At 42.8% G+C, this 13,153-nt stretch overlaps 1 protein-coding gene across 2 annotated transcripts; it reads left to right on the plus strand.

Moving 5' to 3' along the window:
* Positions 1 to 409: 409 nt before the first annotated feature.
* LOC137431460 (methionine-R-sulfoxide reductase B2, mitochondrial) lies at positions 410 to 12,327 on the plus strand. Of its 2 annotated transcripts, none has more exons than XM_068122803.2 (5): positions 410 to 726; positions 6,535 to 6,644; positions 7,865 to 7,941; positions 9,732 to 9,879; positions 11,715 to 12,327. In XM_068122803.2, exons 1-5 carry the CDS (start codon positions 603 to 605, stop codon positions 11,820 to 11,822), a joined length of 567 nt encoding a protein of 188 aa, XP_067978904.2. In that variant the 5' UTR covers positions 410 to 602; the 3' UTR covers positions 11,823 to 12,327. The 2 variants fall into 2 exon arrangements, with proteins under 2 accessions (XP_067978904.2, XP_067978905.1); XM_068122804.2 differs by lacking the exon at positions 410 to 726 and adding an exon at positions 5,100 to 5,390.
* Positions 12,328 to 13,153: the final 826 nt, after the last annotated feature.

The following is a 13,153-nucleotide window of genomic DNA, read 5'->3' on the forward strand; positions in this document are numbered from 1 at the left end:
ACGTGATGCTATTACCTCACCTGAACAGTTTGTTCCAAGTGAATTAAAATAGACCTCGACACCTCCATTTCGTGCTGACAGGCTGGTTTTTTTTCATGATATAATCAACAATAAGTACGTTTTTATATTTTGTGTGTCATCAACAATTCTTTAAATTCATCAGTATTTCGTAAGGAATTATTTAAAACAGAATGTCAATCCAGTGCAAACGCGCAGGCGCCATCAGCTGTAGAATTCCACGATGTGATTAAATAATGTTTTGCGCTCGAGCTCCAAGGGGGCGTGATTGAATTCTGACGTCACCGCTGACGCGCATTTCTTCATCGGTGCCATTGGTGCCATATATTCGAGGGAGGAGTTAGGGGTGGAGCTCAAACATTTACCGTATAATTATCTGTAAAATCGCTTCAGCTCAGTAAACAGGACTTCTGTGACATTCGGATAATAATTTTCACATTTTATTGAGCCGAATTATATATTTTTTTTTACATAGTTAATCGAGATTCGAGAGATCATCAGTAACTGTGTACGCAAGATATAAACTGATATTTACGACCGCATTTAAAAAGGAAGCTACGTCAGTAATACGAAAGAGAAGCATCATGCAAGCGGCGAATATAAGTGTCCGACGGATTCTCACGGCTGGACCACGGATTCTCCTGGGTTCGAGACCACCAGACTCCACACTCTCCAACCTAAGCTTTCGAAAAGTGAGCAGCGCGGCAGGTGAGTACACCGGAAGTCAATTTATGGCGCGGTGGGATTGATGATGATTGATCCGCTATATTACGATACAATTGTGTATAATAATAGATTATAATTGATTGCGCAAAGACTGGATATATCGTTTATTGATGAATCTGTTTATAAAAGAATCGTTAACTGAAGAAAAACTCCAATCTGAAATTGGTGTCTTGACGTGTAATGGAAGGAACCAGCCGAGCCAGCGAAACGTGGCGATAGCCCCTTATCGCACAACACAGACGTGCTTCGTTCGGACAATTTTAAAGACATTTGGTGAGATGGAGGGCTTCACTTGAGGGAAACACAGATCGAACTAGAAAGCATCTGAAAATGAAAAGCCCGTCCGCGTCCTTTTGCAACAGACGTGTTCTTCTTCTTCGTCCGTATGCTGAACATAACGAAAACAGTTTTAACTCGGACGGCACGGCACTCAGTAGAGAGCATACCTGCGCCAAGTTGGCCATATCACTCAATGGTGAAGAATCACTTTAGAAATTATACTAGCTGGATCCGGATCTTCACCAAAATTGAATCGAATCGTCTTTGTCAGACACCCAACCGATCCACCAAGTTTCGTCCAAATCCGTCCACAACTTTGAGATATCCTGCGATGTATGTATCGTTTTTGGTCCTATCTCCCAATGGTGAAGAATCACTTTAATTCGGATCTTCACCAAAATCTTAATCATTTCGTCCTTGTGACATACGCTACATCTCTGGAAAATTTCATCCAAATCCATCCACAACTTTTTCGAGATATTTTGTTCACAAACAAACAGACAAATGGACGGACAAACAGACAGGGGTGAAAACACAACCTCCATCCACCTTTGGTGGCAGGGGTGAAAAATACAAAATGAACATTGGCGATTTTATGCAGCCTAGGCCTTTGAGCTTTTGATCTCAAAAAATAAAATCAGCTTCTAGCTTTTGATTGGTGAACCAATTCAGTGATCCAATATGCAAATTCTTAAAATTTAAGGTCAATCGGATGAAAATTGATGATTGTGACACTGACCTTCGACCTTTTCACCAAATTATTAATTTGCCTTCTCGATATTCTCACAATAAAGCTGTTTAAATATTGATGACGACTCAAATGGTGAATTTAAATTTCAGGTCAATCGGATGAAAATTAATGATTTTGTGACTGACCTTTGACCTTTTCACCAAATTATTAATTTCTCTTCTCCATATTATCATAATACAGCTTTGGTGAAAATTTGATGACAAAACTAAATGGTAAAGAGATTACGGCCTGGGACATTACGTACAGACACGCACACAGACAAATACACAGAAGTGATATTGCGAAACCCTATGTTCCGCACATGATTGCGGATGGGAAACCCAAATTTACAACATTGCCCCCGCCCCCCTCCGTTAGCACTTCACCGGATGTTGGTCAAATCACAGGATGGTACAAAATGTTCATCCATTGAGCACTTCAAAATCTATAGAGAGCGAAACTGATCAATCCATCGACATTTTAACATTGATTTTCGATGTAATCACAGTTGTGGATGAAACGCGCATTTATGAACACGTCGTACTTCAGAATGTCACCAGTATGACGAGGAAGACGAGGTGTAACATGTAAGGATGAGGGAAACCCTCTCACCTGGCCCAGCACCCCTTCTCACCCCCTAATATTAACAGGATAACACATATGCAGGGAAACGCAAGCACCCAGCATGGTTGTTGGCTCGAGCGCACAGGGATCGATTGTGGTGGGAATTGGCAAATGTCCGAGTGAAGGGAATGTTCCATGCTTGTCCTCAGCTGTCCTGCGTTTTTCATTCTGTCCTGCCAAGCACAAATTATTCTCTATCCACGACCCCTGAACACACTTGGACAATCTCCAGCTACACATTCCTTTTTCTCTGTCCCCACCCCGGTTCACATCGGTCTCTGTTTCACTTATTTTTCTTTCTCTGGGTCCTGGTTTTTATTTGTTCCCAGCAGTTTAAAAAGCATCAAATGGAGTAATGAAGTATTTTCTTTCATTCTACAACATATGCAGCACCTCATGGTGCACAACCACTAAGGGGGAATAACGTACCAACAAAAGAGGAAGGAAGGACAGAGGACAGACACTAACTTGCAGGAAATTGCCCTAAAAACCATGCAGAACCTAAGCAGTTTCTCACCTGGTCCTGCACCCACTGCCATGAAAACCTTCTCACCTGGTCCTGCACCCACTGCCATGTAAACCTTCTCACCTGGTCCTGCACCCACTGCCATGAAAACCTTCTCACCTGGTCCTGCACCCACTGGCATGTAAACCTTCTCACCTGGTCCTGCACCCACTGCCATGTAAACCTTCTCACCTGGTCCTGCACCCACTGCCATGAAAACCTTCTCACCTGGTCCTGCACCCACTGCCATGTAAACCTTCTCACCTGGTCCTGCACCCACTGCCATGTAAACCTGCTCACCTGATCCTGCACCCACTGCCATGTAAACCCTCTCACCTGGCCCAGCACCCCTTCTCACCCCCTAATATTAACAGGATAACACATTTATAAATGAATTGGTAACCTTCCAAAGTCTAGGCTCTGCCTTACGACTACTCTCACCTATGTAAGTGATTGTGTTGGTATAATTCCACTCTTGCTTCCAATACTTAAACGTGGCAGGCCGAAATCCTTCAGCAATGTTTGTTCGACGGCTCGTTCATTCTCCATGCTTTAGATCTCCATACATTTCTCATTCTGGTATACCATACTCTGTTACAGAGTGTCAGTACTGTTGTTTTGTATGCAGCCTGTGGTTGCTGGTTACATCATTTTTCTGGAAGTGCGTTTGTGCCACTGATGTAGTCCCCCACTTACCAGTGAGCTGATACTCAATTTGCCCACATCAGAAGGATGACAGGCTGAGTCGACCCCCCTGGCATTAATTCAACGATCGACCAGGATTCAAACCCAGGATCCGAGGACCCCAAGCCAGCACCCTAACCGCTAAGGCATAAACCAACACGAGGCTTTCTTAATGCCATGAACAAACTTTAGTCACAACATACCAAATATAATTTGTGCTATCCATAAAGCCAACACCAGGCTTAGTGTGGGGATTGTTGAAGCAGTTTCTTGGGAAGAGTTATAACAGGAGGTTTGCCATTGTTTGCACAGTAGTAGTTAGGGCAGGAATTTGTAGTTTGTTTCGTGTGGTGGCGATACCTCGGCTACTCTTCCTGAAGGGCACTGTGGGATCTTTAATCCACCAACTAATGTCAGCAGATGGGATTCCAGTTCAACGTCCATCCGAGGGACAGCACACACATTGATGAATCGTCATACCTGTGAAACACCGTCAGTTCATAGCTTTTTTTTTTTTTTTTTTGTATACAAGATCGAGGCTCGTGAAAGAGTTAACATTAATCACACAAAAAGACAAACCGACACACAAAACACAAAAAAGAAGGGGAGCGGCAGACAAGATGGGGAGAGAGGGGGAAGGACACAAAAGAGAAGGGGAAGAGGGGGAAGGACACAAACACAACATTTGAGAGCAGGGACATCAGGAGGACTTGGGGGGAGGTGGGAGAGGAATAAAACATATGAACACTGCAAGGACTCTGGGGTGAATTACCGGGGGTAGAAAATATCAAGGTTTTCGATGGGGGAAGATAAGAGATGGTGGTGAACAACTGTTTTAAAGACCTGGAGGGAGGAGTGGGATTGAAGGGAGTGGGGGAGTTTGTTCCAGAGGTGGGAGAAAAGGGGAATGAAAGAGTGAAGGTGAGCAGAGAGCCTAGACTTTGGCAGTTTAACCATAAGAGGGTTGCAGGCAGATCTTGTGCGACCTGAAGGAATATTGGGGGGACAGAGCACAGAGAGAGCTGGGGGAGCAAGGCCGGAGAGGAGTCGGTAGAAGACAGAAAGACCACCAACCTGCCTGCGGTGAGTGAGTGAAAGGCCCTCGGTGTTGACTACATCGCAGGAGATTCCAATGATTCTGAAGGCTTTGGCCTCAACAGCGTGAAGCCGAGCAAGGTGTGAGGCAGGAGCACCGGCCCAGAGGGGGGAACAGTATTCCATTGAGCTGCGGATGAAAGCCTTGTATGTGGTGAGGAGCTCAGGTGTGCCGAGGAAGGACTTCGCACGACGGAGGATGCCCAGTCGGCGACTGGCTTTGGAGGCCAGCTTGGAAATGTGGTTTTCCCAAGAAAGATCATGGCAGATAGTGAGACCCAAAAGCTTGAGCGACAGAACTTCTTGGAGAGGATTGTTGAGAAAGTAGATGGGAGGGTTGTCCAGTCGGTCCTTTCGGAGAGACATTGTAAGAGTGTGAGATTTGTCAGGATTGAAAGACATGTTCCACTTGTTTGACCAGTCTGTGATTTTGTCCAGGTCTGCAGAGAGTGAGGAGGCTGCAGACTGCCGATCTGAGGGATGAGGAATGGAGCGACAGAGAGCAGAGTCGTCAGCAAAGAGATAGAGAGGATTTTCAAGAGAGTCAGAGAGATCATTGATGAAGACCAGAAAAAGCACAGGGCCCAGAACACTACCTTGGGGAACTCCAGCCTGAACAGGAAGAGGAGATGAGAGAAACCCATTCAGGGCCACACGTTAACTACGACCAGAGAGGAAGTCTGCCAGCCAGCTGGGTCGGAATTCGAACCCAGGCCAGACAGATTAAAGGTGAGTGTGTGTACCTCTATAGGCCATCATGCCAACCCCTACACATTTACATCACTATAATTAATACGACGATCAAACCTCACCTGCATAGCGGTTACAAATGAAACAGGAAACAACATTTACCCAAAAGATAACAGCATCTAGAATGATATCATTGGGTTATTCCACCAAAAATTGTTTAAAAATTTTTTTTTTTTTACCACAAATGAAGATCTTGTTACTTGCTCGTGATTGTTCACACTCTGCCTGTACTGCACCTTAGCTGACGATCAAGTGTTCATCAACGTCAGAGTGGAAACGACAAACAAGAAAGGAGAAAGTAAACAATTACTTGTCGATTCGTATTCAGCACAGAAAGGGAATGATTAAAAAATATTTTCACCAACATGTACCACTCACTGCAGTTTGGAGAATGCCACTTCAACATCGGTTTGTAATAACAATAAAAAAAACAAGAAGCCGTCATGCAGAGCACGATACTTCAAAAATCCACCCATCCCCCCAAATAATATTGCCATGGATACATCAAATTGTCAATTTCATTAAGATTAAAATGGACAATCTTAATCAAAGCTCTGGTCAATTGGATTAAAATTGATGATTTTTCAGGTGAAAACTGATGATTTTGGAAGTTTGACCTTTGACCTCAAAAAGTTATATTTTGATATTCCTACATATATTTTTCATCCTCGCCTTGGTTTCCTAATTTATTGACTCGATATACAAATGCTGTTCAACTTTCAAGTCGATTGGATGAAAAATTGTGATTTTAGAAATTCGACCTCCAGATGACCTTTGACCTTCGACCTCAAAAATCAAAAGGCTTAATTGTGACGACCTCTACAACTTGGTGAAGTTGCATGACGATCGGTTTAAAATTGTGACCTGTAGGCGAGTGACAGACACAGAATAACAAACGCAACCGACCAATACTTGAAAAATCGTCGATTTTGCAAGTAATAATGGGGAAAAAAAATCATTCTTCACAAAACAAAAGGTTTGTAAATGCGATTGAGGTCTTTGTTTTGCATTATTTAAATACACCTCTGCTAGAATGCGGATGAACAGAACATGCTGTCCAATTTTGCCTAATTTATTTAAAATAAAAAAATAAAAAATCTCTTCCCATCTTGTCCTTCACCAGTTTGTCGTTGCTCTCTCACTCGTCATAACAACCAGACGCTTCCAGAAGACTGGCAGGTGAAGCTGAGCCCCGAACAGTTTGTTGTGACACGCGAGAGGGATACTGAGATGGTAAGATTGTCCAATGTCTACTAATATCCTTGCCATGCCATGTCCTTGCCTTGTGATGTAAAAAAAAAAAAAACACTAATCCATGAGCCACACCTACTGTAGCTAAAAAAATAAAATATTATGACTCATAACCACATCCACCTTTATGTCCTGAAGTTGTTGCTAAGTCCACTGGTTGTCCACTGGTCCATGGTTGGCAAAGACTGATGCTAAATGAAGTGAAAAATATTTTGTGGAACCCCCAAATTTATTCTGGTTAGACATCTAATTCAAGGCCTGGTTCCTGTACATCTGAGATCTAACAGTGGGCATTTTCAGTTGTTTTTTTATATTTAATTTTTACATATTTTTACAGGATATAAAGCTCGGAGTGGAGCTGCCACACATGCGTCTCGTACACATGGACATACATGCAACCCAACCCAACAAATACATGCAACCCAACACAGGACTGCTCGACGAGACAAACACAGCCACTGAGCTTGGCGGAAGTGTCGTCACTTTGTGGGGCACTCTGGGTACCAGTGACGTCACAACAATGGTGCCGCCATTCTCACCACCCTCAGCGGGACATTTCCTTTTTTTCTTTTTCTTTTTTTGTATACTGAATCGAGGCTCGTGAAAGAGCTAACATTTACTACACAAACAAATCAACCAGACAAACAAAATATATAAAAAGAGGGAGCGGAAGACAAGATGGGGAGAGAAGGGGAAGCGCACACACATTTGAGAGCAGGGAGATGTGTGGGAGGGAGAGGGCTTGGGGGGAGGATGCGTGGGAAGGGGGGGGGGGTGGGAGAAGTGGGCGGAGGAGTGGGCTCCTCCTTAAGGAGTTTCCTCCTCCCCATGGATGCCAGCCTAAAGGGATTGTCCATGCTCTTATCCTTTCAAATGCTGAATTTCAAGCAAAGAAGCAGCACACCATTTTTAGTCTTTGGTACAACTCAGCCGAGGTTTGAACCCCGTAGCTCCCAGACTCGGAGCGGACAACACTCTTATGTTCAGATTACTGAGTTCGCTATCATACAAAATGTGAGGATATTAAACATTACAAGTAATATTACTTTTGGTCATGAATGTGTTATCAGCAGTTCTGCTTCGATATCGAAATGCTATTTGCTTTCCTGATCTCCACAAAAAGGCTCCCCAAAACTGAAAGCTTGTGTTCCGTTAGGATTGCCTCCATTTTATCACTCTCCCTTTCTTCCCCTGTTTTTCAGCCATTCAGTGGCATGTACTTGTACCACAGTGAAGAAGGAACATATCACTGTGTGTGCTGTCAATCTGCATTGTTCAGGTGAAACAACACTATTTCCTGAGAAACTATTTTTCGAGAATTGTAATATCACCAACCAACCAACCACTAGGTGCTGTTCATTTTGGGCCTTTTTATGAAGGTGGCTGGAGGAATTATGTTTCCGGATTGTCCGTCCGTCCATACGGGCTAAACCTCGTTTTTCTCAGCAACCGATTGAGACAAAACTTTCAGGGCGGGAGTGACGCCCATGCAGAATGTTTCTATGATTGTGATGTCGTAGGGATTGCAGCCATCTTGGATTAAATGCAAATAATTAAAATTGTATTTCTCGGAAACCGCTGAATGGAAAAATTTGAAACTTGGCACATTGTCAAGTACTCCCAATGGGGAACAAAAGCATGATAATGATATCATAAGTGAAGTGGTATACCAGCCAAAAATGTTTCAATCAAATTCCTTAGCCTAAAAATCTGAAATTGCATGCACATTGCACATGATCTATGACATTTGTATTGAAATATTAAATTTGACATCATAGGTCACAAGGTTTAGCAGCCATATTGGATTTAACCTAAAACCCTAAAAAAACATCTTCTCCCAAACAACCAAATCGATCGACTCAAACTCTACATGTCATTGACTGGGCATGGCAATTAAAAGATGATCACAAAAACGTCATTGGTCACATGGTGTGGCAGCCATGTTGGATTGAAGCAAAATATTAAATAATTATATCTCTGAAACCTCTTACCCTATCGATGTGAAATTTTACAAATATAATATAACCATTGTTGCATATAGTTTGAAAATGGCATAGGTCAAGTGGTTTGGCAGCCATCTTGGATAGAAAAATGATGAAACTTCATAAACGTGATCCCCTACCCATACATATGCAGAGTGTACATTTTAAAGGTCATATGCCACGTGGTGTGGCAGCCATATTAACTTGAAAGCCGATAATAAATAAATAAAAATCCCTTCTCTGAAACCGCTTCGCCGATCGATGTGAAACTCATCATGGCTGGTGAAAATGTGATACTGGAAAACAGCTGAAGGGATTTAAATCAAACTTGTTTATTTATAGGACAGTGAGCGAGGGCATCAACCTGTTGTGAGACTATGCATCTAGGCATATTGGCGACAGTCGCATTGCTCTTGTTTGGTATTTGACTGGAGTACAGTGGAAAATGGTGTGACCATGGTACAGGCCAAAAGGTAAAACCTTGTTCTCAAGACAGCAAAGGTTCCACCTTGATACAATAATGCAAACAGGATAGCCAGCTTAACATCCCTTTGTAATGATTCTGTCTTCCATCATTGAAAAGCATTGCATTAACAGCAGAATTATAGGTCAGACCTGACTTATCAATACCCTGTAGCCCTCTGAGTTACCCTATAATGGACAAAGGTGATGCATTTTTAAATGTATCCAACACTCATTGTAATTCCACTGGATGGCAGGATGACCTAGATGTATGCATAGATATACACTATCATCCTGGTGTTTCGCAGGCAGGGTGAGGTAATGTGTGCCGTCTCTCGGCGATGTTAAACTGGACACCCTGTCTGCGAGCATTACTCGGTGGACGTTTAAGATTTCACGGAGTCCTTTGTGAAGAGTCTGTGATCTATCACGAGCACCCTGAACAAATTACTAATCCCGTGCACTAATCTCCAGGGGGCACTGCATCAACTCCCACGAGCAAATATGCAAATTGACAGCCATGTACTCCACACACAATTAAATGATAGTTTCACTTGATGTCGAGATGTTCATTATCATGTCTGATAACGGAATCTGGCTGATGACCTTGCATGTACACTCGCAGCTCAAATGCCAAGTACGACTCTGGCTCGGGTTGGCCTTCATTTTGGGAAGCCATAAGAGCACACACCGAGGACAACTCTGCTTGCAATGTGCTACTCCGGCCAGATAACTCAGCTGGGGCTGTGCGCACAGAGGTCATATGTAAGCATGTAAGTTCTCATGCATCTGATAGTTCATGTTATGCTTCCAAGACATCCTCGCCTCCTACACACACCTTTGCTGCTCCAATTTCTCTTATGATTACCTTCCAAATCTTTATTCCTCTTGACCAAGCCCCAATTATCTAAACTACCCCCTTAACCCATCCCCATTAAGATTGAAGCTCAATGTTCTTTCAGAATCATTGGAATCTCCCGTGATGAAGCTAACTCTGAGGGCCTTTCACTCACTCGCCACAGGCAGGTTGGTGGTCTTTGTCTTCTACCGACTCCTCTCCGGCCTTGCTCCCCCAGCTCTATCTGTGCTCTGTCCCCCAAATATTCCTTCAGGTCGCACAAGATCTGCCTGCAACCCTCATGGTTAAATTGCCAAAATCAAGACTCTCTGCTCACCTTCACTCTTTCATTTCAGTCCTCTTTTCTCCCGCCTCTGGAACAAACTCCCTCCCTCTCTTCAAACCCACTCCTCCCTCTCTTCAATCCCACTCCTCCCTCCAGGTCTTCAAGCTGTTCACCACAATGTCTCATCTTCCCCCATCCAAAACCTTGATATTTTCTACCCCCGTTAATTCACCCCAGATCCACTTTTTTTGAAACACCGACTTCTTTCCTGGAAGTCCTTGCAGTGTCCATGTGTTTTATACCTCTCCCACCCTCCCACCCCCCTTCCCACACCTCCTCTCCCCAAGCGCTCTCCCTCCCACAGATCTTCCGATGTCCCTGCTCTCAAATGTTGTTTGTGTGCTTCCCCCTCTCTCCCCATTTTGTCTACCGCTCCCCTTATTATATGTTTTGTGTGTCGGTTTGATTTTTTGTGTGATTAATGTTAGCTCTTACACGAGCCCTGATCTTGTATACAAAAAAAAAATAAAAAAAAATAGAATCTCGCATTCTTATAATAGCACCTTTTCCCCAAGCGCTCTTGAGGACATCTCAGCTTTGTATGGCCAAAATAGGCTTCATGTTCAACCAGCCAATCACAAAAATCGTTATCTTTGCTTGTTTGGTAATAAATAAATAAAACTTGCTTGACGATTTTCAATTTGCCTAAACAAATAGTGTAATAACAGCTATCAAATGTGAAAGTAGATTCTAAATACAGTAGCCAAGCAACTTTGTTGTTATTGACACCAAGCAAAATAGATCGCACAACACTGATGGCCTTCTTGGGACACTTCAGACCTGGTAATACTATAAATGGACAGGTGCCCTAATCTGGCACTTTGTCATGCATGAAAATGGAACCAAGCCTCCATGTGACGACCATATGTATTGACAGAATCTAAATTTGGAAAGGAATCCTCAGCTAACTGTCGACTCCACTTCTTCTCCTGTGTGGAAAAGTACAAGGCTTGGACAGTGTAGCTTGGACAACAGGCAAGTTTCCATGAACAAACTATCTTGTATAAAAAACATTTGTGTTGTGGAAAAAAAATTCTTGAAAGTGTGCAGATAAGTCAATTTGGAAGCCCGGTGTTGGCTGGCTTAAGATCTTAGGGTCTCACGTTTGAGCATTTCTTGTGCCATTAAATAACACAAGGTGGGTTGAGTCAGCCTGTCATCCTTCTGAGTTTGACAAAGTGAGTAGCGGCTTACTGGTAACGGGGCACTGAATCAGCGGCACAGCCACAATGCAACCAGCAGCCCCAGGCTGCATACAAAATGATAATTAAAAGTGAATTTGGACCTCTGAAGGGAAATGAAAGAGGAATTAATTAAGTTTGAAATAAGAACTTTTTAAATGGTGATTTACCCCAGTTTGTACTCATCACTTTTGATTAAAATTACTATCATAAATATTGAAAACCTCACCTCTCTTCCCCCAGTGTGATGCTCATCTGGGCCATGTGTTTGATGACGGTCCAGAGCCGAGTGGGCAACGTTATTGCATCAACAGTGTGGCACTCGCATTCAAGCCTGCACCATCAGGATAAACGACAATGTTAAAAGGCTGGAAACGCCATTTGTGGGTGTCAATTGGACTGACTGCCGCAGCACAGAGAGAGAGCAGAATATCATACCCACTTGGTGTCTCAACATTTTTATCGAACTTTTGTCTATCTTCAACATCTATTTTGTAAATACCGTTGCTAAGCTGTAATTGCTACAACATATACATTGCGCTTTGTACAAGAATTGTAAATGTGTTCAGTAAAGTATCATATTTAATTTCTTGTAAATGTGTTCTCAGGCACCATTTAATTACATCAGGAAGGAAAAATAAAAAGGGGGGGGGGGGGGGGTTAAAGGTTAAAAGAAAAGCAACCTTAAAGGGAAAGTACAGGACAAACTGGGAAGTGTGTGCACATTTTGATGGCCCCATGTCACTTAAGTGCGTAACTTATTACCGACAAAGATATATTCGAAAATAATTGCCAAGGTTTTCAAGTGGTGAAAATGTCTGCCTTATTGAAGCCATTAAAAGGGTGGTTTAATGAATGGTGTGGATGAGTGATGTCCATATCCCAAAGTAAAGCTGACTATGGAATGCTCAAAAGTTAGAACTGCAAGCGACAAGCCTGTCCACAACTGACGATCATAGCAATGAATGTTTTTGTCATTTAAATTTGGTCGCTCACAAAAACTAATTAAACGCTGCAGCCCTGGCATACATCTCATCTGTCTAGCTCTAGATGGTGGAAAGAGGCCCGGCAGCATCGCTGGTCTCATTTTTTTGGGCGCAGTAATACAAAAGTAAATAGAAATGGTATAATGTTGGAGAATATTTAGCTGAAGTTCTCATTCTGTAATTCCTAGATTTTCCACAGATGTTCAAATTTGAGTTAACAAAACAGGAGCAAGAGTGCCTGGCGTTGCTGGTGCTGTCCTAATCCTGTTGGCATTTTGGAGATTTTTTTTGGGAGAGGGGACAAAATCACTTCCCTATACCCACTCGGGAATGGAGTTGGGGATCATTTAATATTACCTTCACATAGCTAAATCCTGAAGCACTTCAGCAAAGCAAAATTTTTTTTATTATTTTGCCTAAAACACTCCACGGCACTCACTGATGAACTTCTGAAAGTTTGACAGAGATCCGTTCAGCCACATATACTTTGAGACCCACATTGAGATAACAACTAAAGACACAGACCCAGCTCTGTGTAGATTCTTCGTCAAGTTTATTTTGTTCCTCTTGTGAATTTACATTTGGCAGGAGTTGATGGGTTAGGAAGAACCATCTATCCCAAAGGAATCACTTTCTATTTCAAAGCGCCCTCCCTCAAAGGAATCACGAAGGATGAAGCTCAAGGTGAGGCAAGTT

This window comes from Myxine glutinosa, chromosome 7, assembly GCF_964187855.1.
Source record: "Myxine glutinosa chromosome 7, kmMyxGlut1.1, whole genome shotgun sequence".
Taxonomy (NCBI): Eukaryota; Metazoa; Chordata; class Myxini; order Myxiniformes; family Myxinidae; genus Myxine; species Myxine glutinosa.

Coding starts and splice junctions, on each gene's coding strand:
- LOC137431460 (XM_068122803.2), top strand. CDS start 603: ATGCAAGCGGCGAATATAAGTGTCCGACGGATTCTCACGGCTGGACCA. Junction 6,645..7,864: donor GCGAGAGGGATACTGAGATG/GTAAGATTGTCC, acceptor CCTGTTTTTCAG/CCATTCAGTGGCATGTACTT. Junction 9,880..11,714: donor CAGAGGTCATATGTAAGCAT/GTAAGTTCTCAT, acceptor CTCTTCCCCCAG/TGTGATGCTCATCTGGGCCA.